This window comes from Trachemys scripta, chromosome 2 (genome assembly GCF_013100865.1).
Source record: "Trachemys scripta elegans isolate TJP31775 chromosome 2, CAS_Tse_1.0, whole genome shotgun sequence".
In the NCBI taxonomy this organism is placed as follows: Eukaryota; Metazoa; Chordata; order Testudines; family Emydidae; genus Trachemys; species Trachemys scripta.
The window spans coordinates 11,496,697-11,522,908 of NC_048299.1; the positions used below are offsets into that span (position 1 = coordinate 11,496,697).

General features: G+C 46.5%; 1 protein-coding gene across 2 annotated transcripts in view; it reads right to left on the reverse strand.

Annotated features, from left to right (window-relative positions):
- Positions 1-26,212, reverse strand: part of PLCD1 (phospholipase C delta 1) — a 93,262-nt gene that overhangs the window by 36,990 nt on the left and 30,060 nt on the right. For both annotated transcript variants that reach the window (XM_034759904.1, XM_034759903.1), the window contains exons 3-4: positions 15,040-15,268; positions 4,371-4,500 (exon numbers count right to left, since the gene is read on the reverse strand). In XM_034759904.1, coding sequence (XP_034615795.1) covers positions 4,371-4,500; positions 15,040-15,268 — 359 coding nt within the window. The remainder of the gene's footprint in view (positions 1-4,370; positions 4,501-15,039; positions 15,269-26,212) is intronic.

Consider the following 26,212-nt stretch of genomic DNA (forward strand, 5'->3'; position numbering starts at 1 on the left):
TTCACAATGTTGCCTCTGCAAGCAATATTACAGCAGTGCTCCCTATCCCACCGTAATGTTAATTACTTTGGTAGGATTTTTGTTGGTAAACATTTTAATTAACTAAAGGTCAAACAAAACAAACTGTAATGGAAAACCTGGGCATTCATCAAAGTGGTCGCTTAAGAGTCTCTTATTAGGATTGAGGGATTTTTGGTGCAGGTTTCTCTGTACCTAGCTTATCAGTTGATGCCTAGCTATTTGGATGACTGGCTCGCTATAAATTTCTAATATAGACAGCCAGCTCTTCCATAGCTGAGGATCTGGCCCATTGAGTTCAATTAAGTCTAGTTGGTCTTTCAGGTGGGACTCTGAAAACCTAAGTCCTGCCCGCTCTGCACAGACCTCAAAATTCCCATAGTACTTGGTTTGCCCCAAAGTCCTTGGCCAAAAAAGGTCCCATCCCCCAGCCCTGAGTGCTGTAGACCATGCTGTGTGCCATTTGGTGGTCACCACCCACTTCAGAAGCGGCAACCTTTCAGGGGTTCTGTACGTGCATAGTATATAACTGGCTCTGGGATCCCTCAGGATGGTAGACACGGTATAAATGCAAGCTATGGTTATAGCCCTGATTCCTAGAAACAAAATGCACATTTCAGTTTAACCAACCATCCTGTTAGGACCCAAGCCAAGCCGTGCTAATCACACAGAAGACAATTATGATGCCCTGAGGTTTCCTCTAGCAAAATGATGATGAGGTCTTTGGGGCACTGGTATTATTGCTCTCTATGGAAAGTCACCGCTGGAACACTTTGGGAGCCATTGGGCTGCCTAGTTATGAACCAAACTAAACTATCCAGCGGCTCGTTGCATTCTACAAGTCAAAACTATGATCTCACACCTGGCATGATCAAAGTGACAGAGGTGGCATTTATTCACCTTAATGATGAGAGAAGCTGAGAAAGTGACCTACTTACCCGCTGTTTCTCCTGGCATGCGTAGTAATTTACAAGGACACCCTCTACATAGATTTCAACTTATTTGCTTTTTTAGTTTAATATTAAGGTTGTTAAATGGTTTTTGCAGATGCATATTAATGCTATAGGAGGAGGGATAGCTCAGTGGTTTGAGCATTGGCCTGCTAAACCCACGTTATGAGTTCAGTCCTTGAGGGGGCCACTTAGGGATATGGAGCAAAATCAGTACTTGGTCCTGCTAGTGAAGGCAGGGGGCTGGACTCAATGACCTTTCAACATCCCTTCCAGTTCTAGGAGATAGGATATCTCCATTAATTTATGGTGTACGGTACAGATGGTGTCATTACAAGTTTATAATGTCTTTTGTTTTCTTTCTCTATTCTGATGTGTGTATTGAAAAGCATAAAAACAATAAAAAATTGTAATCCAACAGGATAGTTTTCTACACTCTTGAAGCAATTATTTTGCTTGCTGCTGTCAGTGTCTAGACCATCCTGTGATGTCAGCTTGGTAAAACTTGTCACCTAAGCAGCGTTAGATTTGTTGAATTTTTGGAGAAGAGGCACAAAGACAAAGGCAAACTGGCGATAGTGGGGATTTGGCCAATGACGCTCTTTCCTTTGAGACAGAACTGAGCCAATGCCCGAGTACGGCTGTATGGAGGCTTGTGCTGCGGCAAGGGCCACCTCTTGGAAGCCTGGCCATTAGTGGTCATTAAACAGACTTCACTGCCCTTTCCGAAAGAACAGGGGTGCAAATGCTGCCATCATGGCCAGATTCCAGTTTGGGTTGCACTGTGTGTGTGAATATGTACTCTGAGTTTGACCTGTATGGCGTGGTCCCCTCACTTTGGGTTTGAATGAGCCCCATATCATAGAGAGAATCTTGGTCCAAACTGCTGGGTTTTACCTGGCTTTGATGCATCCTGACACCCTGAATCAGACTGGGTTTGCCAGAAAGAGTGGGGAAACTTTGTGAAGAAACAGCTGAGATCAAGTTTGAAATGAAATGCACAACCAGGTGAGTTTTATGTGGCTTCTGGTTTCATTGGAGACGTTGTACCCAGGTCTACTTAGAACTTATAGAGGAACCACACAGGTATGGGAGGCCACTTTGTCGGAAAACAGGACTAATTTAGGAAAACACCCTTATAGCCACTGTCTGACTGATCGATCATCCTTCATTAGTGTGCCTGTACGAAGAACAGCACATTGCTACATGAACCAATACTGTCAAGTGCTTAGTCTCTCTTCATAGCTTTAATTCATTGAGCCCAATTCTCCCCTATGCAGGAACTGAAACGCCTCAAGTCTCCACTCCCAGAATTTCCTTCTAATTATTCCGTTGAGGGAGGGGGTTAGGAAGTGGCAGGGGATTATTCTCCCTAGATCTGTCAGAGACAAGCGTGTCTGTGTGGACATCTCTCATTTCTCCACTGCCAACCCCTTCCCCGCCTCCCTCTATTCCCCTGGAGCTCTCACAGAACACATCCTCTGTAAGAGCACCTCATTATCACTACTGTAATTTGCATTTCAGCTGCACCTACAGGCCCCAGGTTAGGTCCCCATGGCTAGGTGCTGTACACCCCACAGAGCTCACAGTCTGAAAGCTGTTCTTCTGGGTGCTCCCTGACTGCAGCTACTCCAAGAGGAGTCCCCTCAGAGGAGCAGGCCCGTTCCACCATTTGGAAAAGGAAGAAAGCACTTGTTACTGCAGACAGAGCTTGTGTTTATGCAGCTTTATTCTGGGGGTTCTGCAGCAAGAAATCAGTAGAGATCTGCTGGCCAACCTCCCCCCGAATCCATGTGGAGCTCCCACACAGAGAGGTCTCCACAGATCTAGAGTTAGGGGAGCACAAAGAGCTGGCATGCCTCCCTTCTATGCAATACCCAGCTAGGACCTGAGGCTCCCCAGTTGAGCCCTGCAGCAGGACTGGGGATACTCAGACAGGAGGCTGCCATAATAGCGGGAGCGGGTAAAATGTACTTTGTTGCGGTCAGGATTGTATGGGCAAAAAAACCTGACTGTAGTAATATGTGGGAAAATACTAAATCTCTCGCCAGTTTGTCATAATAGAATTTCAGCAATGGAAAGCAAGTTTTTCTTTTTCTTTTTTTTTTTTTTGATAAAGGTTTTAATACTTAACTTTAAGCGAGGGATAGAAAGAGATCTGATGTCTTATAACAGGAGTTAAAATATCTTTTTACATGGTTTAAGCAAGATTTGTTTTATTCTTTTAGTGGTAAAAATTGTGTCTGAATGCCATTCAGACATATATAATATATTAACCAATTTGGTTTTTGTTTGTTTGTTTGTTTTGTTTTTAGTAGCGTGGGGGAATCTGTCTCTCTTGCGGGATTTGCGGGATCTAAGGTTTCCATGGGTGGGGGTGGGTACTGCGGGGCGGGACGGGCGCAGGATTTAAAACATAGTCCTGCGCAGGGCTCTACTCCCCAGCCCTCCACTTGCAGAAGCAGAGGGGAGCATCAGAACCACTACTGGGCTTTGACAACTGTGTGTTCTTTTACCATTTAGTAGCGCTCTGAAGGGAAAGGAACAGTTCTTTCTGACACTGCCCACTTCAGGGAAGTTAAGTGACAGATGTGATGAGGGCCTAGAAATCAATCCAATGGGCTTTGGCTCATGCAAGCAGGAAGGCTGGGTTTCAGGAACACTAAAAAACTCAACATCTCAGGACTTCTTGTCACAGTCATTACCTTCCCACTGGCTCCGCCAGCAAGTCGAAGCTCAAGAAATTAGTAGTGCATATCCCTGAGCGGAGTTCATGTGTCTTGGGTCATTAAAGCAGGATTACTGCTCCAAGCCAGTGTACATTAATTCACATTTTCCCCTGCCTTGTATAACTTTCCTTGATTTTACAGAAGCCACTTGGTATTTTACTCCACTGTGTTAGGGCGAGTGACTATAGCAGAACTTATTCCAGGGGGGACTAAAGTTTTTGGCGTGTAATCGATACACTCTGAAGTCCTGACCCACCAGTGCCCAAGGGCACCTGCTCTCTCACTGATCTTATCCATTTATCTCGCATTATCCATATCAATGTCTGATCCTTTTCTGCATCCCCCTCCGTTCTTGGACTCAATTATACCTTTGGGACATAGCAGCTCTCACAGTGGGTCCCCCATTCACCATGGGTGGAGTTTTCAAAACGCACTCAAGGTTGGCCCAGCTCTGCTCCTGCTGGAGTCAATGGGAGTTTGACCATTGATTTAACTGGGAGCCCAGTTAAGCCAACAATGAGCACTTTGAAGATCCTAAGGCACATGCACAATCCACAGTCAGCATGTTGAGAGTTTGCCTCTGCTTAGGTCTCCAGACAGTTGGTGTGAGGGTCAGGGAGTATGACCCCAAGCCAGCCCATTCTCTGCCATGCCAACTGTGAATTCTCCTTACCTGGAAGATCTGCTTGGCATAACTGTCATCCATTTGAATGTTCACTTCTTTCAGGAAGCTCTTGAGCTCTTTAAAGCTCATCTTGTTGTCTTTGTTCTTATCGGCTTTCCGCAAGCAGGAGTGAATCCAGCTGCAAGCTGATGTAAGGAAATCACTCCAGATCGATTCCTTCCCCCATCTCTCATCCCTCCCCCTGGGGAAAAAAACTCACCTAGAGATTCTGGGCCAGGTCCTCAGCTGGTGTAAATTAGCATAGAGCTATCAAGCCAATTTACACCAGCTGAGGATCTGGCCCTCTGTTTTTAAAGAGCATAGGAGCCCCCGGCCGAGGAGAGATCTTTTACCCACTGGGAGTGGGAAAAACATTATTTGCTCCACAATTGCTTCTTGTCCCAGCTGAATCACAAAACATTTTTGCAAGAGAATGAGCACTGCATTCAAGGCCGTTAACAGGGGATTGAGGGTGAGGGAAGGAGGGCAAAGAGCTCCCAGAAGGCAAAGCTGATGGTTTCCTGCATGGATAGGTGGGATTTGATCGAGATCCAGTATATCAAGTAGCATTTGGTTGGAGCTGGGGAAGACGCTAAAGAATCCATGCCTGGATATTGGGAAAAGATTCCCCAGCAGAAACATTACTGTTCGTCTTGTGAAAGCTATATGCTGTCTACTCTGGGATATATTTGAGGATCTGTCCCTATATTTCTTACAAGTTTTTTATAAGTAGAACTGGTGCAGCTGGTAGGTTCCGACGTTCCCTTGTAAAACGCACACGGTATATATCACTGTATTCCACACTACCCTAACAGTACAGCTTACAATGTTACTGCACTGTTTCAACCGATTACAATAAAATATCTGCAATTTTTTTTAAGAATGATGCTCAGGAAATTTCCACTGGCTTTCCTATGTCTTTTCTGGAAGATTATGTCAGACTGTTAAATATCTTGGCGTTTTTTCAAAATAGGAATGGCTATTACTGCTGCAGATCACCATCGTTCTTTCTGCTCGTTGAATCATCAAATGAATGAGGTCTTCAGGGAAAGCATTCTATTTTTAAACTAGGAAAATGATCAAACTAAGATCAGGTCATCAAATCTCTATGGACGTAGTTCTCACTGCCATAAACGGGACTAGGACAGAAGGCACTGTTTCAAAAATCATTCCAAAAAGACTAAAAAATGCCCATTCTGGGAGATGAGGGCCTGAGCTAGAATATGATTAACTAACCCTAAGGGACAATACACAATATTTTAACTGGGCCCATCATATTTTCTCTGAGAAAAAAGATGTTTACAGATACCAATAGCGTCCACAGTGGTAACCCTTAATATGTGAATATTTACCTACAATTGCCACATTTGTATCTAAAGCAGTGGTTCTCAACCCCTTTAGCATTGTAGCACTCTATGTGTTATGTGGGCCACATCCACACAATATATATGCTAACTGTATGGCCCTGAGGATGTCACATGGGCCGCAGCTGGGTGCTGATTGGGCTGCAAGCAACCCGCCATCTGAGAACCACTGATCTAAAGGCATGTCTAAATAATCAAATATTTCAGAAGCTGAGGAATGCTGGGATGTTAGTTAGCTGTAATTGACAGGCAATTAACTACCCTCCACCACCACCACGCCCTCCCCCTTTCCCCCCGCCCCCTACGAAAGCCCTCAGAGCCTGGAAATATTTGCTCATGTTTATACTGCTGGTGTGCATTGAGTTTAAGTATCCTGTTTTTTAGAGAACTATTTAGCATGATCACAGTTTGCACCAGCAGCATACACAGGATCCAGTACTTCAGGTTTGGATGGGGAGGGGGCTCCAGGGATGTTAAAAACGTGTGAATTACAGCTAATTGGCTCATTAACTCCCCTGGCATTCCTTGGAGTCCAAAAAAACCAGGAATACTTGTGGCACCTTAGAGACTAACAAATTTATTAGAGCATAAGCTCTCGTGGACTACAGCCCACTTCTTCGGATGCAGACTAACACGGCTGCTACTCTGAAACTTGGAGTCCAAAGTATTTGATTGTGTAGATATGCCCAGAGATTGTGTGTCACAGTATTTATACTTGGAATAGGAAGTGTGTGTAAACTGTGAGAAAATGTTGCCTTTTTCATGGTGTATTGAACTGTGCCTCTTCAAAGACTAGGCAAGTATTAAACAATGACCTCACCCAATATCCCTGTGAGACTGGTATTATTATCCCTATTTTATACACAAGGAAACTGAAACAAAGAGAGGTTACGCTTCCTCTGAGGGCACTGTGACCAATGTGGGGGTGCTCTTTAATAACTATTAATATTGGATCTAGATGTCTAGCCTGGAGTATGGGGACCATGCCAGAGCAAGTAGCATTAATGGCTCTCACCCACTCTCCTGGGAAGCACCAAGTTTTGAACAGGTTAGTCAGACTGAGCCCTGGTCTACACTGGGGCGAGGGGGATCAATCTAAGTTACGCAACTTCAGCTACATGAATAACGTAGCTGAAGTCGACGTACTTAGATCGGTACTTAGATCGACTTACCGTGGTGTCTTCACCGTGGTGAATCGACTGCTGCCACTCCCCCATCAACTCTGCATGCGCCTCTCGCAGCGCTGGAGTACAGGAGTCGACAGGAGAGCGCTCAGGGGTCGATTTATTGCGTCTAGACCAGATGCGATAAATCGATCCCTGCTGGATCGATCGCTGCCCGCCGATCCGGCGGGTAGTGTAGACATACCCTGAGGGTATATCTCTACGCTACAAAGGCACAGTTGTAGCGCTGCAGCTATGCTACCGTAGTGCTGTACTGTAGACACTTGCTATGTCGACAGGAGGGTTTTTTTCTATCACTGTAGTAAATCTACTCCCTCAAGAGGCAGTAGCTAGGTCGACAGAAGAATTCTTCCATCTACGTCTATGCTGGGGATTAGGTTGATCCAACTACATCACACAGGGCACAAAATTTTTCACAGCCCTGAGTGATGTAGCTAGGTAGACCTAAGTTTTAGGTGTCAACCAGGCCTGAGAGACTCAGACGGGGAGTCAACCATGTGATGCTGTATGGAATATGGGTGACCATTTATAATATTATGGATACCAATATTATAAAATTGCAATGAGTCATACAAGATATGCCATGTGAGGTATCCGTGGAAAAGTTATGATTTGCTAAATATGATAAGCTTATTTATATGTGTGTATCATCTTTGTATCATGAGTTATAAATCATAGAAGATTAGAGTTGGAAGAGACCTCAGGAGGTCATCTAGTCCAACCCCCTGCTCAAAGCAGGACTAACCCCAACTAAATGTGTGTGCTATATCTGCATCTCAAACTTGTGCTATGTTTCTGGGTGACACCCCCAGACAGATTGGCATCAGCACTATTCAGCCTGCTTACTGGCCCATCAAGGGCAATCAGTTGTACAAAGAACTCATTAAGAGAAGCCAGAGGCTACGCCTGTGAGTCAGCAAAACATGTAGGGACATGCCTGTGGACAGGGGACTCCAAGTGCTTTTCCACATCCATGTCCTGTGAGCTTCTGTTTGGGACAGAGGATGTACATGCCACATAGCAATAGGGTGACCAGATGTCCCAATTTTATAGGGACAGTCCTGATTTTGGGGTCTTTTTCTTATATAGGCTCCTATTACCCCCCACCTCCTGTTCCGATTTTTTACATTTGCTGTCTGGTCACCCTACATAGCAAAGGATATAAAAAGGCAGCTGCATCATCTCCATTTTGTCTTCAATCCTGCTTTCTACCTCAGTAGTAACTTCTCTAAAAACTGAAGCTTTGAACAAAGGACTGACAGACCCATCCAAGCATTGACTGTGTTCCAAAGGGACTTTACAAGCCAGCAAACTCACCGATGTTGCTAAGAACCTGATATATGGACTCTGAAGTCACATGTATGTATCTTATTGCTGTGACCATTTAACAGCTCTCTTCTCATTCTTTTCTTTGCTTTTATAATAAACCTTTAGTTTTAGATACTAAAGGATTGGCTGGCAGTGTGGTATTTTGGGTAAGATCCAAACTAGTATTGGTCTGGTAATGTGACTGGCCCTTTGGGGATCAAAAGAACATTTTGTACAGTGAATAGAGTTTTAAATAACTTCTCACTGTATTTGACCTAGGTGCTGGTTGGGAGCCAGAGACTTGAATGCAATAAAGGAGGCTGTGTGATTTCTTTTTTTCAGCTTCTTGATAACCAGTGTGGGGGATCAAGAGCACAGTTTGTGACTGGTTGGTGAACTATAGTGTTAACCACCAGTTTTGGGAGAATCTGCTCTCCTTTTTGCAGCCTGCCCACACCTTGGCATTTTCAGTGTGGGCTACGCTAGGCACCTTTGGTCAAAACCCAGACCCACAGGAGGATCTGGGAATGCAAGAGATTGTGAATTACTCTTGTTCTGCTCCTGGGACAAATCCTATCTAATTTAGCTGCTAGCGCAGCATAAGGTTACATGAGACTAACTACATCTGCTGTGTGTTGCTTTCAAATCCCTTTTTTCTAAAATGCTTAGTTCCAACTGCTAAATAAAAATCCTGTCTTTTTCAGAAGGCCATTTCTCACTATATCATTGATCACATATTTCTGAAGGGAGGAAATGCAGGTACCCGAAACCCAGTCAGATCTGCAGGGCAATAAGCGATTGGTATACACAGGGCAGTGTATCTGTGATGGGGTGTTCACCCCACACAGGATTGGAAAGGGTTAAGGACTATTAACATCTGCACCTGGAGCGAGAGCCAGAGAGCAGGGTATTGGAAGGAAGCAGGTTCAACTGTGCAGGTACAGGCAGGGCCTATAAAGACAGGAAGCTGGCAACAGACAGGGGCAGCTACTAGGAAAGAGCAGTCACTCCCTGGGAAGAGGGAGGAGGGTTTGGAGCTGGTACTCCTAGAGAAAGGGGGGAACCAGGAGTGGTAAGAAGCAGTCCAGGAAAGGAGCAGTGAGGGCTGGGAGGGTAAAGCACAGAACTGCTAGGTTGAGGGTCCCTGGATTGGAACCCGGAGTAGAAGACGGGCCCAGGTTCCCCTACCAGCCACTGAAGGAGTGGCATCTGAGGCAGTGAATGGGAAGACTACCTAGGACTGCTGAAGGAAAGACTGATATATCCTGAAAGGGAGGACGCTGAGTGATCTAGCTGGAGGGCTGAGTCACGAAGAGGACGCTGCAGTTCCTGGGATGAGAGAGAGAGAGAGAGACAGTATGACAGCATGCGACCACGGGAAGGGGTGTCAGACTTGAGACTAATCCCTAAAGTGACCAGGAGGAGGCACCAGACAAGCAGTGATTGGTGCACCCCGTCACAGTACCTGAGTCCCAGTCCAAAAGTAGAAGATTTGCAAGGTTCCACCCTGAGAGAGGTGAGGACAAGAGGCCAAAAACTCAGAGAGACTAGAAATGGGGCAGAGACACAGCTAGCCATCTAACCGCAATGGTCACACAACCATTTAATGGTAGAGCCTCAAACACAACTGAAGATTTCCTGGGCCTCATCCTACCTCTGACATATCCCTCATTTCAGACCCAAGGTTAACTATGTTCCCTCACTTCTGTTCTTAAAAAATGATTTACATCAGAAATAAGAATCAAGGATCAGAGAGATCATATAGAAAGCATCACTCATGCTAAAGGGATGAATCCTACAACATTGGAAGTGTCCTGCATGGCTAATTGTTTGTGCTCCTCATTTTGGATCTTTGTCGCACATTGCATCCTAGGTTTGGGCCTTAGCAGGTTGAGAGTGGGTTGCTCGAGTGGTTGGGGCACTAGCCTGTGACTTGGGAGACCTGGATTTGATTTCTTGCTCTGCCACAGACTTCAGTGTGACCTTGGGCGAATCATTTAGCCTTTCTGGGCCTCAATTTCCCATCTGTGAAATGGGGCGTATAGCGCTGCCCTACCTCAAAGGAATGTTGTGAGGATAAATATGATAAAGAATGAAATGCTCAAACACAATGGGGATGGGGACCATTTAAGTATCTAGGATGGATGAAAAGCTATGGCTTTAATTCCTGTCTGAACAGGGAGACAATATTGTCTTGTTGCCCTTTTAAAGAATCTGCTGGCTCCTGAAGCTACTATCTTCCACTAGAAACTAAGGAAGAATGACTGAAGAATTCTAAGGCATCTAGTGAGTTTGTTCAAATTAGAAATTCAGGGGATGTGACTCCAAAGCGGGGGGGAGGGGGAGGAGACAAAGCTGTTGCATTTCTCACAGCTTCGATAGAAAGTTCCCGTGTATTCTATGGACCAAAGTCATCCCAGGCAAAACTGCGTGCAACTTCCACTGAAATCAACTGAAGCTATGCCTGCTTGCTCTAGAGCTGAACTGGACTGTTAATCGGGCACTACTGTATATACAGAAGCATCAAAAACCATCTGTGAACTGCTTGATTTTATTCCATGTTCATGTCTTTAAACTAGGGTGACAAGCACGGGAAAATGTACTGCAGAGAACAACCCTGCCCTGGCAGGGGGAAGAATGGACCAAGGGCCCCCAACACTTCTTTCCTATCTATCTGTATTCATATATATGATGCCCATTTCTTTTCAAGAAACTTTCACATCAAACCACACGTCCAGGCACATCCACTGAAGAAAGACTAAGTTTAAATTCCAGGCTTTAATTAAACATCAGCAAACCTAAAATGAGAATCTTGCTGTTCTGTAATTCCAGGTTGGGTTAGACTGATAGTAACTGTCCCAGACTGGACGCCAACAGTCCACCATAATTATTCTTCCAGAAATACTGTTTGCCTCCCCATCCCGTTTAACTTGGATTCTGACTAGGAGTTAAAGAGAGAGAGGCATGTTTCCACTTTGGAAATTGCAGCCTTTGCTACGAACAAATGTTATTGTTATTTAGATACAATCATCTCTACTCTTAGACGGAAATAGTTCAGTGGTTTCAATTGGACATGCTCCAGAGGCGGCTTTTTTGTAGCCGTGACTCCCACAGAGGTGGTGGTGGAGGCGTGCAGTCATCACAAATGTTAACTAGAATGAAAACAGCCAGGCAAATATTATTTCTGGCAGCTCCCCATCCCAGCCATGGGCTTCTCCAGAAAGGAAGGCTCTAGAAGGCAATAACTTTCATGAGCCCTAGTGAAGGCCCCCTACCCATGAGTACCAACGAGGCATAGAGGAGCCAGTGTAGCAAGATGGTGGCCACCGAAGTGAAACCTAGCAGCGAGATGGTGGTTTGGCTGCAGGTGGGAGCATGAGGCACAGTGCAAGAGGAGTGGCTGAATTGAGTTAAGAAGGGAGCTAAATTTGGGGGTCAGCCCAAGTGATGAGGAAAGTCTCAACTGAAGTGGGGATGCCAAAAATGTTTGGGAAACAAAGGCCATCCTACCTCAGAGTTCAGGGCACGCCCTGATCACTAGCTGGGGTCAGGAAGAAATTCTGGTGATCCTGTATTACATGATACGGTACACTAAATTCCCTCTCCCTATGCTATGATATTCTACAATATTGCAGTTAGGTGCAGCTTAGGGTTTCCATCTGCCTCTGAAACATCTAGCCTTGGTTGCTGTTGAAGACAGGAAATCTTGTCTGATCCACTATGACAATTCCTGTAGGTATGTTCTCAATGAAAGCCAAAGGGAGATAAAGTAGGAGGTGATGGAAAGTCACCATAAACCAGTGAAGACTTGGGAGGGGAATACATGATATTAAGAGCTGGAGGAATTCGGACTTAATAGACCCCTATCCACTGTGGCGGTCACAAGAAAATTAATGACCTTAGTGGGACAGGAGTCAGGGAGGTCCCTCATTATCAAGGGCTAATTGGATTAGGGAAGTCCCAGTGGTAAGCACTAAACCCCTAATTCGGCTCAGCAAACACCTCAGTGCCAGAGACAGGCAGATTCAGAGCAATGTCAGAAGAAAGCCAGGCAGGAGTGCTGCACTGTAACGAGAAGACCAGAGCTTTACTAGCAGGAAAAATAGTCCCCAGACTGTGAGCACTGGGACAGACTAGCTAACATCCAGGTTCAGAGCCCTCCAGCTGAAGATGCTGGGGCCAGCACCAGAACCTCTAGTACATCCAGAGGTTATGAAGTAGTAGAAAGACCTAGTGAAGGTCCCCCACCCACGAGTGACAACAAGGCATAGAGGAGCTAATGTAGCAAGATGGTGGCGACAGAGGAGAAAGTACTGACCCAGCAGTGGGTTGGCTCCAGATGGGAGCACAAGGCACAGTGCGAGAGGAGCGGCTGAACTGAAATAAGGAGGAAGCTAAATTTGAGCTTTGTTGACCCAGGCAGAGCCTTCCTCCCAAGAGGATGGGCTACATCATTCGCTCAATGGCACTGTGGCAACAATTCTGCATTGTTTGGTCAATGCTGGTCAAGCCAGTAACTTCAATCAGACATGCCTGCATACATCTGAGGGCAGAATCTGGGCCTAAGTGTTGAAAAAACACATAATCTCCTAATGGCTTTAAGGACCTTGGAACTGGTGGTAAGCAAATGCTATTTGGTTGCATCTCACTCTCTTGAAGTATCATGCTGTTTAGCGACAATCACAGACTGCTATCAGAAAAGAAAGACACGAGAAGTAATTCTTCTGCTCTACTCAGCACTTATAAGGCCTCAGCTGGAGTACTGTGTCCAGTCCTGGGCACCACATTTCAGGAAAGATGTGGAGAAACTGGAGAAAGTCAAGAGGAGAGCAACAAAAATGATTACAGGTCTAGAAAACATGACCTATAAGGAAAGATTGAAAAAAACAGCTTTGTGTAGTCTGGAGAAGAGAAGACTGAGAGGGGACATGATAACAGTTTTCAAGTACATAAAAGATTGTTACAAGAAGGGGGGTGAAAAATTGTTCTCCTTAACCTCTGAGGACAGGAAAAGAAGCAATGGACTTAAACTGCAGCAAGGCAGATTTGGGATGGACATTAAGAAAAACTTCCTGTCAGGGTAGCTAAGCACTGGAACGAATTGTCTAGGGAGGCTGTGGAGTCTCCATCATTGGCGGTTTTTAAGAACAGGTTGGACAAACACCTGTCGGGAATGGTCTAGTTATTACTTAGTCCTGCCTTGAGTGCAGGGGACTGGACTAGATGACCTCTCAATGTCCCTTCCAGTCTTACCCTTCTATGATTCTATGATTCTATGATGGGCATGAGATCCCTCATTATCTGCAAGTCAATAGCTTGCATGCACTGTGCTGCAGCAATAGATGCAAAATTGAGAGATGCATGACAAACTTCCCTGCTCCTGATGACTGTTTTGCCACTCAAAGAATCTTTAAGCCTCTCCCTTCCAGAGTTAATTTTCCAACCAACTCTCAATAGTGGCAGCAAACTACAATAAAACCTCTATGTCTGCGACTGTTTTGCTGCCAGATAAGTGCTGGCACCTTTTTCTCTCTCCAGAGCTGGTTTTTGTTTCTGAATGGCAATCAGGATTTGTACTTGCCACGCAATAATATTGGAACTAGGACTCTGAATCACCCACAGGTTAAATGCAGTAAGGGTTCATGGGAGATTCTGTGTCTTACCAAAAGCTTCTGTCATGAGCTTCAAGAGATGCCCTGTCTCCAGTGAAAAGACAATGCAGGTTCCACTGAGAAATCCAACTTCAATAGACTTAACACCCCAGATTCTAGTCAAAGCACAACCTAAGGGAGAGAGGGATGTGGCAGGCTGACTAATGGCTAATTCAGCTTGACAGTCCTGCTGGTGGTACCGAGGGACCTCTGTGGGGAGAAAAACCTGTCCCCTTCTCCCCCACAGAGTGTGAGACCACAGCATGAATAAATATGTTGAATAACCTATAAAAGGACAAGGGATGGTGCAATATCTGTAAAGTCCATCCAGGTTAGTGTACTTGGCACTCACAAGACAACCAGTGGGTCAGAGCCTCTCAAGAATGCTGATTCAGGTAGGTTGCTTTAATAGCAGGGAGACCCACAGAGCATCCAAAAGGCCAAATGTGGTCCAAAGAGTTAAAAAAATGCAGCCTAAAACCACCCTCACTTTTAATATGGCAGCGAAGCCTACGGATGCTCAGGGATCTATAGCCCAGTGCATGAAATTTTGGCTCTATTGAAGCCAGAGGGAAAACTCCTATTGACTTCAATTGGGCCAGGATTTCACCCAGTGACTCACTGGCTTTGCTTCTCTGTTGCATTCCTTTCCCCCTCTCCTTGTTTGCAATGTGTCTATATAGCACGCGAGCTCTTCAGGGAGAGGTATTCCTCCCACGCTGGCGTAAATGAGGAGGAACTCCATTAAAGTCAGTGGAACGACACTGATGTAAAATTGGTGCACGAAAGAGGAAAATCAGCTCCTTTGCATTACATTTCTATAAAACATCATAAACACTACAAGCCTGTCATTAATTGCCAAGAAATTCCCATCCTGGAGTTCATGGTGAATGAATCAAATCCCTGAAGAATCTAGGAACTAATGGCTTTTTTATCTTAAGTCCTCAATGAGACAATTCTTTGTTTAAAGGACTTTCACATCAGTATAAATCAGGAGTAAGTCCATAGAGTTATACAGATGTAAAGTCAGTGTGAGAGGAGACTGACTCAGTGCCCTGTTCATAGTGCAGTTTTGCACCCCCGCACACACATACAAATACCCCAACTGAGACAGACAAGTGCATCTTTGTTGTGGTTGGATAATTAATCACTTTTAAAATGCAAAGGATACTGTTGGAGTTTCTGCCTCTGGCTCATGGAATTGTTCTTGGCTATGATTTTCTTCAGGCCTGTAGTCCAGTGGTTGGCATCATCTTCAGAACTGGCAATAAGATCCAGGTTTTTCCGTTGGTCTTTAAAGATGATGGAAAAACAGCGATGCTCAGGGACATCTTTGGCGTACTTTTCCATCCCCTCTGTCATGTGACCGAGCCTCACATCCCGAATATCTTCAATGGAGACTGTAGAAACAAAGGCTTCTGCTATCAATGGGGTGGGGGGGTTAGCCAGTCTTATCTCTGCTCTGAGACGGATATTAACAAATAACTCTTTATTTTCCTTTTCCAATAACCACTCCCTGCAAGGCCCGAAGGACTTTTTCCCCACCTCTCACAAACAGAATGATCAAAAGCAGGGGCGGCTCCAGGCACCAGCGCAGCAAGCGTGTGCCTGGGGCGGCAAGCCGCGGGGGGCGGCCTGCCGGTCACTGTGGGGCCAGCAGTCAGGGAGCCTTCAGCGGCATGCCTGAGGGAGGTCCGCCAGTCCCGTGGCTTTGTCGGCAATTCGGGGGTGGGTACGCCAAAGGCGCGGGACTGGCGGACCTCCCGCAGGCATGCCGCCGAATCTGCGTTACATACGGACCTCCCACAGGCGCGCCGCCGAAAGCCACCTGACTGCTGTGCTTGGGGCGGCAAAATACATAGAGCTGCCCCTGATCAAAAGGAGGGAGCAGCTGTATCAAGAGAGGAGGAAGCTCTCCTTTGTTCTTTGCTTCTATCATCATTTTAACAAATAAACAGGACTCATACTGGAAGTAGCAATGTGAGACTAGCGATGTCTACTGTTTAGAGCCCCGGACTGTCAGGAGGCCTGGGATCTAGTCTTGACTCTGCTATTGACTTAATGTGTGATCTTGTCATTAAGGCCAAGATTTTTCAAACCGAAGTAATTATTTTGGGTGCACAACTTGAAACACATTTACAGGGGCTAATTTTCAGAGAGCAGGTGCTCATCGCATTCGGAAGATTACTCTTTAGGTGTCTCAAATGGTGCCCAGAAACAAACACCCAAAATCACTAATGTGGCCTTAAGCTCTCTATGCCTTTGATACCCCGTCTGTCAAATGCTTTGAGAGCTTCAGCTGTTTGGAAGAGCTAGACTATTCTGATGTGTATATAGAGTTAGGTGCAGTATATTTAACAAATGTTGGGGAAGTGTTACCTCAGTATATAACAGTATCTCAGCCTGCTAATCATATCAACTTCATCTAGTCTTATCACAGAAGAATTGCTTAAAAACCCAGCCCTAATAAAAACAGAGGGTCTAATCTTCAATGGGAGCAGGAGCAGGGCCAGAACACTGGTCCCTTCTGGTAATACTGTCTGCCTTCTGTTTGACGACTATGAAAAGGGAAAGCACTTTGGGCTAGATTCTCTTCTCACACTGATGTAAATCAAGAGTCACACTAGTGTTAAACTGGTATAAGTGGGAGAAGAATCAGGCCCATTTTCTTGTTGGTTCAAGATAAAGCGTCAAAGCAGTTGGCCAAAACTGGCAATAACAGGCCAAACTACAGGCCTCAGCTACGCCCATGCTACTCCAGTCCCATCATCGAGGGCAGATTTGATCCCATTTGCTGTGGGGAATCAGGACATCCAGTTCAAATATAAACCACACAATCTGCTCTGTGTGGCATCATCTGGGGGAAATTGACCGCAGCTGTAGAAACTAAATCCATGCCAAATAATCAAGGTGGATATTAGAGAAAACCTAAATAAACAGAGAAACAGATGCCTGTTCGATATGTGGACAGAAACACACCTTATTAAACAAATCTGTGTAACCTGAGGCCCTAAGCGCTGACTAACTGCTCAGTGGGGAGGGAGAGACCTGCAGGGGACGCTGGGTCAGAGGAAAGGACCTAGTTAACTGTTTTATTTATGCTGGACTCTTGGTTTGGAGAAATAAACCCATCCTGAAGAAAGGAGCTGACCTTCTGCTGCTATTAGGAGATTATTTGATACTCTGGCTCGTGAGTTGGCCCACCAGTTTCTATGTGGAGGAAATGACATGGATTAAATCTCGGGCTTCATATGTGCTAAGCCTGTGCCCTACAATTTAGCTACGGCCCCAACCACTCCATCCCATATGAACCAGTGGCTGGGCAGCAGTAGAGCACAGACCACCTTACTCCTAATGTGTCACTGCGGAAGTTTTAACTGTCGATTCCTAGATGGTTAGGACTTAGGAAAGGATGGCTGCTTGTGCAAACAATAAATAACACTTCAGAAGTTTTTAATCCAATAGGAAATATAGAACTGATTCTCTGGAACCCATGGTCCAGACCCCATGATCTAGCACAGTGGTCACCAACCGGTCGATTGCGATCGACTGATCGATACTAGAGGATCTGCCAGTCAATCGCGATCTCCAGTGGGGTAGCAGGGCTGCCGCTAAGGCTGGCTCCCTCCCTGCCCCAGCCCCACGCCACTCCTGGAAGCGGCCAGCACAGCCCTAATAGGGACAGGGGTCTCCCTCCATGCACTGCTCCTGCCTGCACGCTTCGCCTCTGCAGCTCCCATTGATCAGGAATGGGGAGCTGTGGCCAATGGGAGCTGCGGGGCAGTGCTTGCAGAGAGGGGCAGGGCATGGAGCCACATGGCCCCCGCCCCTCCCACACCCAGGGGCTGCAGGGGCACGTTGGCCCCTTCTGGGAGCAGCATCGGGCCAGGGTAGGCAGGGAGCCTGCCTTAGTAGCAGCCACGCTGCGCCGCCAACCGGGAGCCGCCGGGGTAAGTGTGCCCAGTGGGAAGCCACACCCCAGCCCTGAGCCCCCTCCCGGAGCCAGCACCCCAAACCCTCTCCTGCACCCCAAGCCCCAGCCCTGGTCCCCCTCCCAGATCCAGCACCCCATATCCCCTCCTGCACCCCAACACTCTGCCCCAGCGCGGAGCCCCCTCCTGCACCCAAACTCCCTTCCAGAGCTTGCACCCCTCACCCCCTCCTGGACCCCAACCCCCTGCCCCAGGCTCAGCCCAGAGCCCCCTCCCCCACTGAAAACCCCTCGGCCCCAACCCAGAGCCTGCACCCCCTCCCGAACTCCAACCCCCTACCCCAGCCTGATGAAAGTGAGTGGGGGGGGGGAGAATGAGTGACGAAGAGGGGGGGAATAGAGTGAGTGGGGTGTGGCTTTGGGAAAGGGCGGGCCCTCAGGGAAGGCGTGGGGTAGATCCTGGGTTGCCCTTAAAATTAAAAAAGTGATCTTGGGTGTAAAAAGGTTGGAGACCACTGGTCTTGCAAGATGAGTCCATTGGGGGTGGAAACAGGGGAAGGACTTAAAAACTGTCCCTGAAAAGACTCTATGGTACACTGCAAGGGCTACTGCTGATACAAGGGGGATTGGGTAGAGAGAGCTGCTCTGGTTAGAGAAGGTAAGTGGGAGGCTGGGGACAGGATATAAACTGATTACTCCTGAAGGAATTCTGCATCACTGTGCGTGCCCAGAATTCATGTCCCACGCAGATTTCTTTGCTTCCATGCAGAAAAATGACTTTCTGACAGCGAAGCTAAGGGAAGCTGCAAGAGCAGTCACATGCCCCTCCCCAGCAGCGTGGGCCCGTCGTTTTGGGCACCCAGAGCAGTTGGCAGAGAAGTAAATCACTGCAGGGGGCGGGGCTGGAGACACCCCTGCCTGTCCAGGTCAGACCCATCTCCCGTCCGCCCAAACCCTCCATACTCAGACCCCCCAGCCAAGTCTCACTCCCCGCACCCAGAACTCCCCAAACGAACCCTCGCACCTGAACCCCCACCCCACCGAGCCCCTCCTCCTGCACCTGGCTCTCCGCAGCCCCACCCCGGCCAGTGGCTCCTACCCTGCAGCAGGCTCAGTTGCTAGTTCCGGCTGGGCTCAGGGTGGGGAAGGAATGCTCTTCCCCTGCATGGAGTGGCCAGGGCCAGGTCAGACCCACCCCCAGAAACCTAACCCAGCTCTGCACTAACCGACGCATCCTGCCCCCATCGGTCTTCAGCCGCAGGGCGAGGGGTCACTGTACAGGAAGCTGCTCCTCCATCTGCCCAACCCCCGGACAGCTGGATCCCCCCATACCCAGATCCCCACACCGAGTCCCAAGCCTCCCGCCTCTGGACCTCCACCCCTGCACCCAGACCACCCTCTGCTGAGTCCCTCCCCCTTGCATCCGGACCCCCACAGACCCCCCCAGGCCCACTGAGCCCCCCATACTAGAACCGCTATACTGATAAGCATCACCCCCTATGCACCTGGACCACCCCACAAGTCCCTTCGCACCCAGACCCCGACCCCACCAAGCCCCACTCCCCCAGCACCCAGACCCCCCACTGAGCCCTAACCACCTTCAACTGGACCCACCTGCAGAGTCCCATTGCCCCTGCACCTGGAACCCCCCCCAATGAGCTCTGTACATCCACATCACCCCGCACCCAGACCCCCACACTGCGCCGCCCACACCCAGATTGTCCCATCCAGAACCCTCTCACCCCACGCTGGATCCCCCTCACACTTGGATCCTGCTGGGCTGAGCCTGCCTGCCCACACCTGATGCACCTGGTGTGGCACTACTAACCCTGGTGAGTTGCTTCACCAGCTACTCCCGAGGGAATTCTGCACCAAAAAAATAAAATTCTGTACACAATGTTTTAAAATTCTGCAAAAATCTGCAATTTTTATTTGTCAATAAATAAATGTGGAGGTTGCAGCATGGCAGTGGGGAGCACAGGCGACATTTATTTATTGACATATAACATTTGCAGAATTGTACAATATTGTGCGCAGAATTTTTAAGTTTTTGGTGCAGAATTCCCTCAGGAGTAACTAAATAAGCAAGAGCTCAAGAGACAACTTGTGAGTGTGAAGATTTTTAAAAGACATTTATTGGGTGGATGGGGATTTTTTAAAAAGCTTTATACAGCTCAAAGAATGCATTCATCTCTAAAGACAAGAGCTGAAGCCAAAGCAACTGGGCTGGTCTATTTCCAAACATTATCTCTTTGCTCTCATTGGAAAATCTGGGACCAGGCCTAGTGCAAAAACATTATCAGCTGCCACAGAACAGGGAGGCTACTGTACATGAATAACTAAGGCTGAGCCCCAAACTAAGCAAACACTGTATAGTAGGGACACACAGATCAGCTAACAGTGAAAAGGAACCAGAAACAGAGACGTTTATAGCAGAGGAACAAAAATGGGACAAATTTAGCAAACAGATAGACCCAACGAAAGTTCATGGAGCTGCATGGGTGTAACTGAGAACAGAACAGAAAGTTTATCACTGCTTCCTGCTTTGCCTGGATGTTAATATCTGCTAAGGAGTTGATTTGTATATAGGCAAATGCCTACAGCAAAACACAAGGAGACTTGCATAGTTCTGGCCCCGGCCCGGGACATCAGTTCAAACAGATAATCTGCTTTAAATGTACACCCTACCTTTTTACGATTAATGTTCATGTGTAGACAAACCCTTAGTCTCCAAACACCCCTGTGCATCAGGCTTTATTAGCCCTTCTTTTCAGGTGGCTAACCTGAGGAACAGAAAAGTTAAGTGATTCAGTACGATCAGGGCCGGCTGCAGGCACCAGCTTACCAAGCAGGTGCTTGGGGCGGCCACTTCGGAGAGGGGCGGCACGTCCAGCTGTTCGGCAGCAATTCGGCGGACGGTCCCTCACTCCTGCTCGGAGCAAAGGACCTCCTGCCGAATTGCCGCCGCAGATCGCGATCGCGGCTTTTTTTGTTTGTTTGTTTGGCTGCTTGGAGCAGCCAAAACCCTGGAGCCGGCCCTGGGTACGATCACACAGCACAACAGTGTCAGGGTTGGAAATGGAAATCAGGAGTCACCTAATGTAGCTGCCAGACAACATTCCTTTCCCTATTAATTAGCTGACAGTACTACGTGGTATTCCGTGACATTGAGTTATTCTCACACACTGTAATTGACTCAGTGAATCAGATCTGTTTACTGCCAGGAAATATAAATGAGAGGTTTATCCACATGCTAATAGCTAGCCACCATATTTGCATACAGAACTGTCTGTCAAGGTAAAGCTCACCGTTCTCTATCCAGCTGCCTTTCAGTTTAAGCTCTGCAAGATCTGTCTGGCACACTGTCAAGAGCAGATAACAGACACTATCCAACCACAAAGCCACAGCATCGGCTAGGACATCTGCAGAGAGCCTGCATATCACAATAAACACAACGTGCTGGGCACAACAAGCGTCAACATTATTCTGTTTGTTTAACAAGGTAACCTGGTTTCTTTCAGCTGCACTGAAGGTGATTAACAATTAAGGGCTAAAAGCTAAAATGATTATGACTTCTGCAACCAATTCAGTCTAGAATTCAACAAATATCCCTTCACAGAGAAGGTCCAGGGTTGTAAAACTCTGCTCTTCATTGTGGGATCATCTAAGACGTACACACATTTTACAAGAATCTGGTGCATAAATTTTAAGCACATTATAAGATTCCCTCTATAATCCATTCATCTAGATTTTTATGTCATGCTCAGTACCACGGTATCGGAGACCCGTTTAGACTGCCTTTAGAATCCCTTAGTTCTATTTTAGGCTCACACCCACTTACCACTACTGCCCCTTACACATAACCTCTGAATTTGGCCCTAAAACATGACACGTGGCCTGTCACAATGCATGCAGAAGGTGTACTGTGGAGAATAGGGACAATATCTTGCCAGCAGACTGCCCAGCAGGCAAATAGCCCAAGATACGCAACAGGCTGATTTAAAATGCAAAGCTGGGCAGGTCTGCATTTGATAAAACTTGAGAGACTTTGATAAACACTCATTATCAATAGACTTATCAGTCAGATGGTTTTGTTTTCACAGTGACTTGAGCCTTGCATAATACATTCCCATCAGCAAATATTTTCAGAGACAAAGACATCTGGCTGTGGAGCCAAAATTCCTGAAAAACTGTACAGCCAATCAGGGGAGAGAAGTGGTCATTTCAATGGACTGGTTGTTGGGTGTATAATTTCGCCATGTCACCCCTCTCTTTGCATCTCTCCACTGGCTCCCTCTTCTCGATCACAGCAAACATGAGCTACTACTCTTCATGTTTAAGGCCCTTCACAGCCTAAACCCACCCTACCTCTCAGCTCTTGTTCAGTACTGAAAGGTCAACTACTGCCTCTGAATCCTTCGTGCCACCCTCCATTGCCCACTTGATAAATTTCCAATCAAGCACCTTGTGCTTTCTCTTCTGCTGCCCCACATGCTTGAGAGGAGCTCCCTGTAAACATCTGTAAAACTAATGCATGATCCTCCTTCAAAACCCTCCTTTAAGCTCTCCTTTTCTGTAAAGCCTACAAAGATCTTGACAACAGTTAGGTTGTTGGTAAGATGAGTCCACTGTGCATCATGCTGACCAATATTATCTCACTGTTCCCTTGTACTCCTCCATCTGTCTGTGAGTATCTATCTGTTTGATAGTTAGCTATGCATCCGAAGAAGTGAGGTTTTTACTCACGAAAGCTTATGCCCAAATAAATCTGTTAGTCTTTAAGGTGCCACCAGACTCTTTGTTGTATCTGTTTGATGTCTCTTGTCTTATACAGTACTTGCATTGTAAGCTTTTTTTGTTCTGTTTGTGTACAGTCCCTAGCACAGTAGAGTCCTAGTACATGACCTGGGGCTACTAGGTGATACAATAATACAAATAATAAATAATAATTATTAATAATTATATTGACTTCATTGCCCTAAGCATTTCATTCATTGACTGGCAAAGAGTAACCTTGGCACCATATCACACCCCTTCCTTTCTTTCTACAGTAAATTTAGCTGGGTTGATGCATCAGAGATTCAAACGTTGCATCTGCTTGGTAAAATCAGTAACCCTGATTTGTAACCCTTTTAACTTTCAAAAGGGTTTTAAAGGAAAACGCCTAAACCCCCATAATAACTCAGGGCAGGTCTTCACTACGGGGGGGGGGAGGGGTCGATTTAAGATACGCAAATTCAGCTACGCAAATAGCGTAGCTGAATTCGACGTATCAGAGCCGACTTACCCCACTGTGAGGACGGCGGCAAAATCGACCTCCGTGGCTCCCCGTCGACGGCGCTTACTCCCACCTCCGCTGGTGGAGTACGAGCGTCGATTCGGGGATCAATTGTCGCGTCCCGACGAGACACGATAATTCGATCCCCAAGAGATCGATTTCTACCCGCCGATTCAGGCGGGTAGTGTAGACCTAGCCTCAGTCATGAATGGCTTTCTGATAAACACTGATCATACAGTCCATCAATGGAACAGTTTTTGCACTAATCATGCACTATGCCCAAACTATATAAAAACACATCCTTCATACAGCTGGAAGTTGAAGTCAGCAAAGTTCAGCTGGAAATGAGGCATTTTTTAAACAGTGGGGGTAATTAGCTGTTAGAACAGATTCCCCAGGGATGTGGTGGATTCGCCATCCTTTGGAATCTTTAAATCGGGATTGGATGTTCTTCTAACGCGTACACTCCGTTTTAACCACAAGTTATTAAGCTAGATGTAGAAATCACTGGGCGAAATTCTTTGGCCTGTGCTATGCAGGAGGTCAGGCTAGTTGATTATAATGGTCCCTTCTGGCCTTAAAATCTATCACTTCTAATGGCTGGTATAAACGGACTTCACTGGAGCTATCCTGATTTACACCAGCTAAGAATCTGGTCCCTTGTGTGTTATTCCCATTGGAATCAATGGCAACTGTAGAGACTCAGGAACTTTGAAAATTAGGACACTTATATTTAGGTGCCTAAACATGGGCAGCCACATTTTCACCAAATTTTGGGCTAAATCTTCTGCAAACCCGTATGGAAAAATGCTGTAGAAATTAACAGGGACTAAACAGAAACCAAGGAAAATAATAAGGTTCTCTAGAATTACTCTGCATACCTATAGAATTTGAAAAGGAATGAGATCTTTTCAGTAGGTTTTAAACCATGCATGGGATTCAGTAGCCTGTCTAAAGGACGGCTCAAACATTCGATAGGAAAGTTGCCATTTTGTATTCAATTCTATAGGGCTTTTCAATAAGGGTAAGTAGGGATGATACTTATCTACTACACAAGAGTGTTGAGAGGATTAATGAGTAATACTACTCTGGACTTGTAGAACACCTTCCAATTGAAGATTGCAAAATGCCTTCCAGACCTGAATCCCCACAATACCCCTGTTATTATTCCTCTTTTATAGAAGACGGAACTGAAACATGGAGAGGTTAATGCCTTGTCTATACTCAAAGAGTTGCTCTGGTTAAAGTAAATTGATTTAAATTTGATCTAGTTAAACTGGTGCAAATTCCCATGGTAGATGCACTTAAAATGTTTTAAGTTGTGCTTAAATCGGTTTAGTTTGCATCAGTAAGTTACTTTTTAAATCGAGTCCATTAAACTGATGTACGAGAGCTGATCGGAAAAGGACTTTTTTTTTCTGTGAAAAATTAAAACGTTTCATCAAAAAAATTAAAAGCTAAAATTGTTAAGCCAAAATTAAAAATTTTCAATCAATGCCCAAACAATTTGATTTGAAAATGCTGCCATGATGGCTCATGGGAGTTATAGTTCATGTGCTCCATGTCCCAGTTTTCTTTTATGAGCTGGACTCCCTACCTGGACTACATTTCCCATCTGGCTGAGCCACTGCAGTGTATGATGGGTCGTGCTGTATCATGAGAGATGTAGTCCAGCTGGGGAATCCAACCCATAGCGGAGAATGGTGGAATAAGGTACCTGAACTACAACTCCCATGAGGCACTGAAGTGGCATTTCTTGATCAAAATTTTTCAGCCAAAAATGTTTAGTTTTGGTGTGTTCACAAAAAGCCATTTTCCACAAAAAGCAGACACTTTTGGTGAAAAATATCATTTACTCAGAAAACAATTTCAATGTCAAGTTTTCGACCAGCCCTAGTTTAGACAAGGCCTTACTGAATTAATCTAAACCAGGTTAAGCAGGGACTACACTGGTTTAAGTCAGTCTACATTAGGGATTTCCTCCAGTTTAATTAGATGGATTAAAAATTAATTTTAGTTAAAGCACTGCAACTTTTAGTATAGCTAAGGGCTACGTGATTTGGCCATGGTTTAAGGACAGGACAGAATCAGAGCTGGCAATAGGACAAATCTGTCCTGAGGCCCTCACATGAGGAACATACTACCTCCTCCATTAATTAATGCAGTGCGGTTTGTAACATGCTTTGATGATGGAAAGCGCAAGGTATTGTTCTGACTGGCTATTTGCCAGCTTCCCAAAGCAGACATTTCCTCTTGGCCATCTGTTAATCCTGTCATTTGAACGACCTGTTATCGAGAGACCAGCCTAATCTCTCCCTTTTCCATTGAAAGCTGGGAGCTGATGTTTGGCGGGTTTTTTGTTCCCAGACCGAAATCCTTCTCATGAGCAGAAGCCTGTGGGAGAAGATAAGTGACAGCAACAATACAGGCTCCACGCTGCCGCTGTAGTTGAATGACAAGTAACATAACACAGAGTAACAGATCTATAGGCCTGACCTCTCTGGAGTGAATAAAACACACAGGGGGCTCCTGGCTGACCTGGCAACTTCCAAAGTGTATAAACAAGAAGCCCCTATGCTGGGTGTGGAGGCCTGGATACACCATATTGGCCCTGCATCTGTGTTCCATCTCTAAGGTATGAACAAGGTATGCTCTGTTATATCTAATGCAGGCTGCACATCAAGGGGCCGGACTGTGACAGCCCTGTGGATGGGTACCCTTGCAGGGCAGGGAAGGTGCAAAGACCCTTCCTTCTCTTCACATCCCCACTCCTGTGCTAGATTCAAGAGCAGTGACTGCTCTCACCTAGTGCTCCCAGGACACAAGCCACCCCAATGGGGGCAGGCAACGTGGCTCTGCCGCTCCAAATAGACCAGTGGACCAGACATGCTGCAAAGGAGTACAAAGGATGCACTATCCGAGGGGTCAGCAACCTCTGGCACGCGGCTCGCCAGGGTAAATACCCTGGCGGGCCGGGCCAGTTTGTTTACCGCGTCCGCAGGGTCGGCCGATCGCGGCTCCCACTGGCCGTGGTTTGCCGCTCCAGGCCAATGGGGGCAGCTGGAAGCCGCGGCCAGCACATCCCTCAGCCTGTATCGCTTCCCGCAGCCCCTATTGGCCTGGAGCGGCGAACCG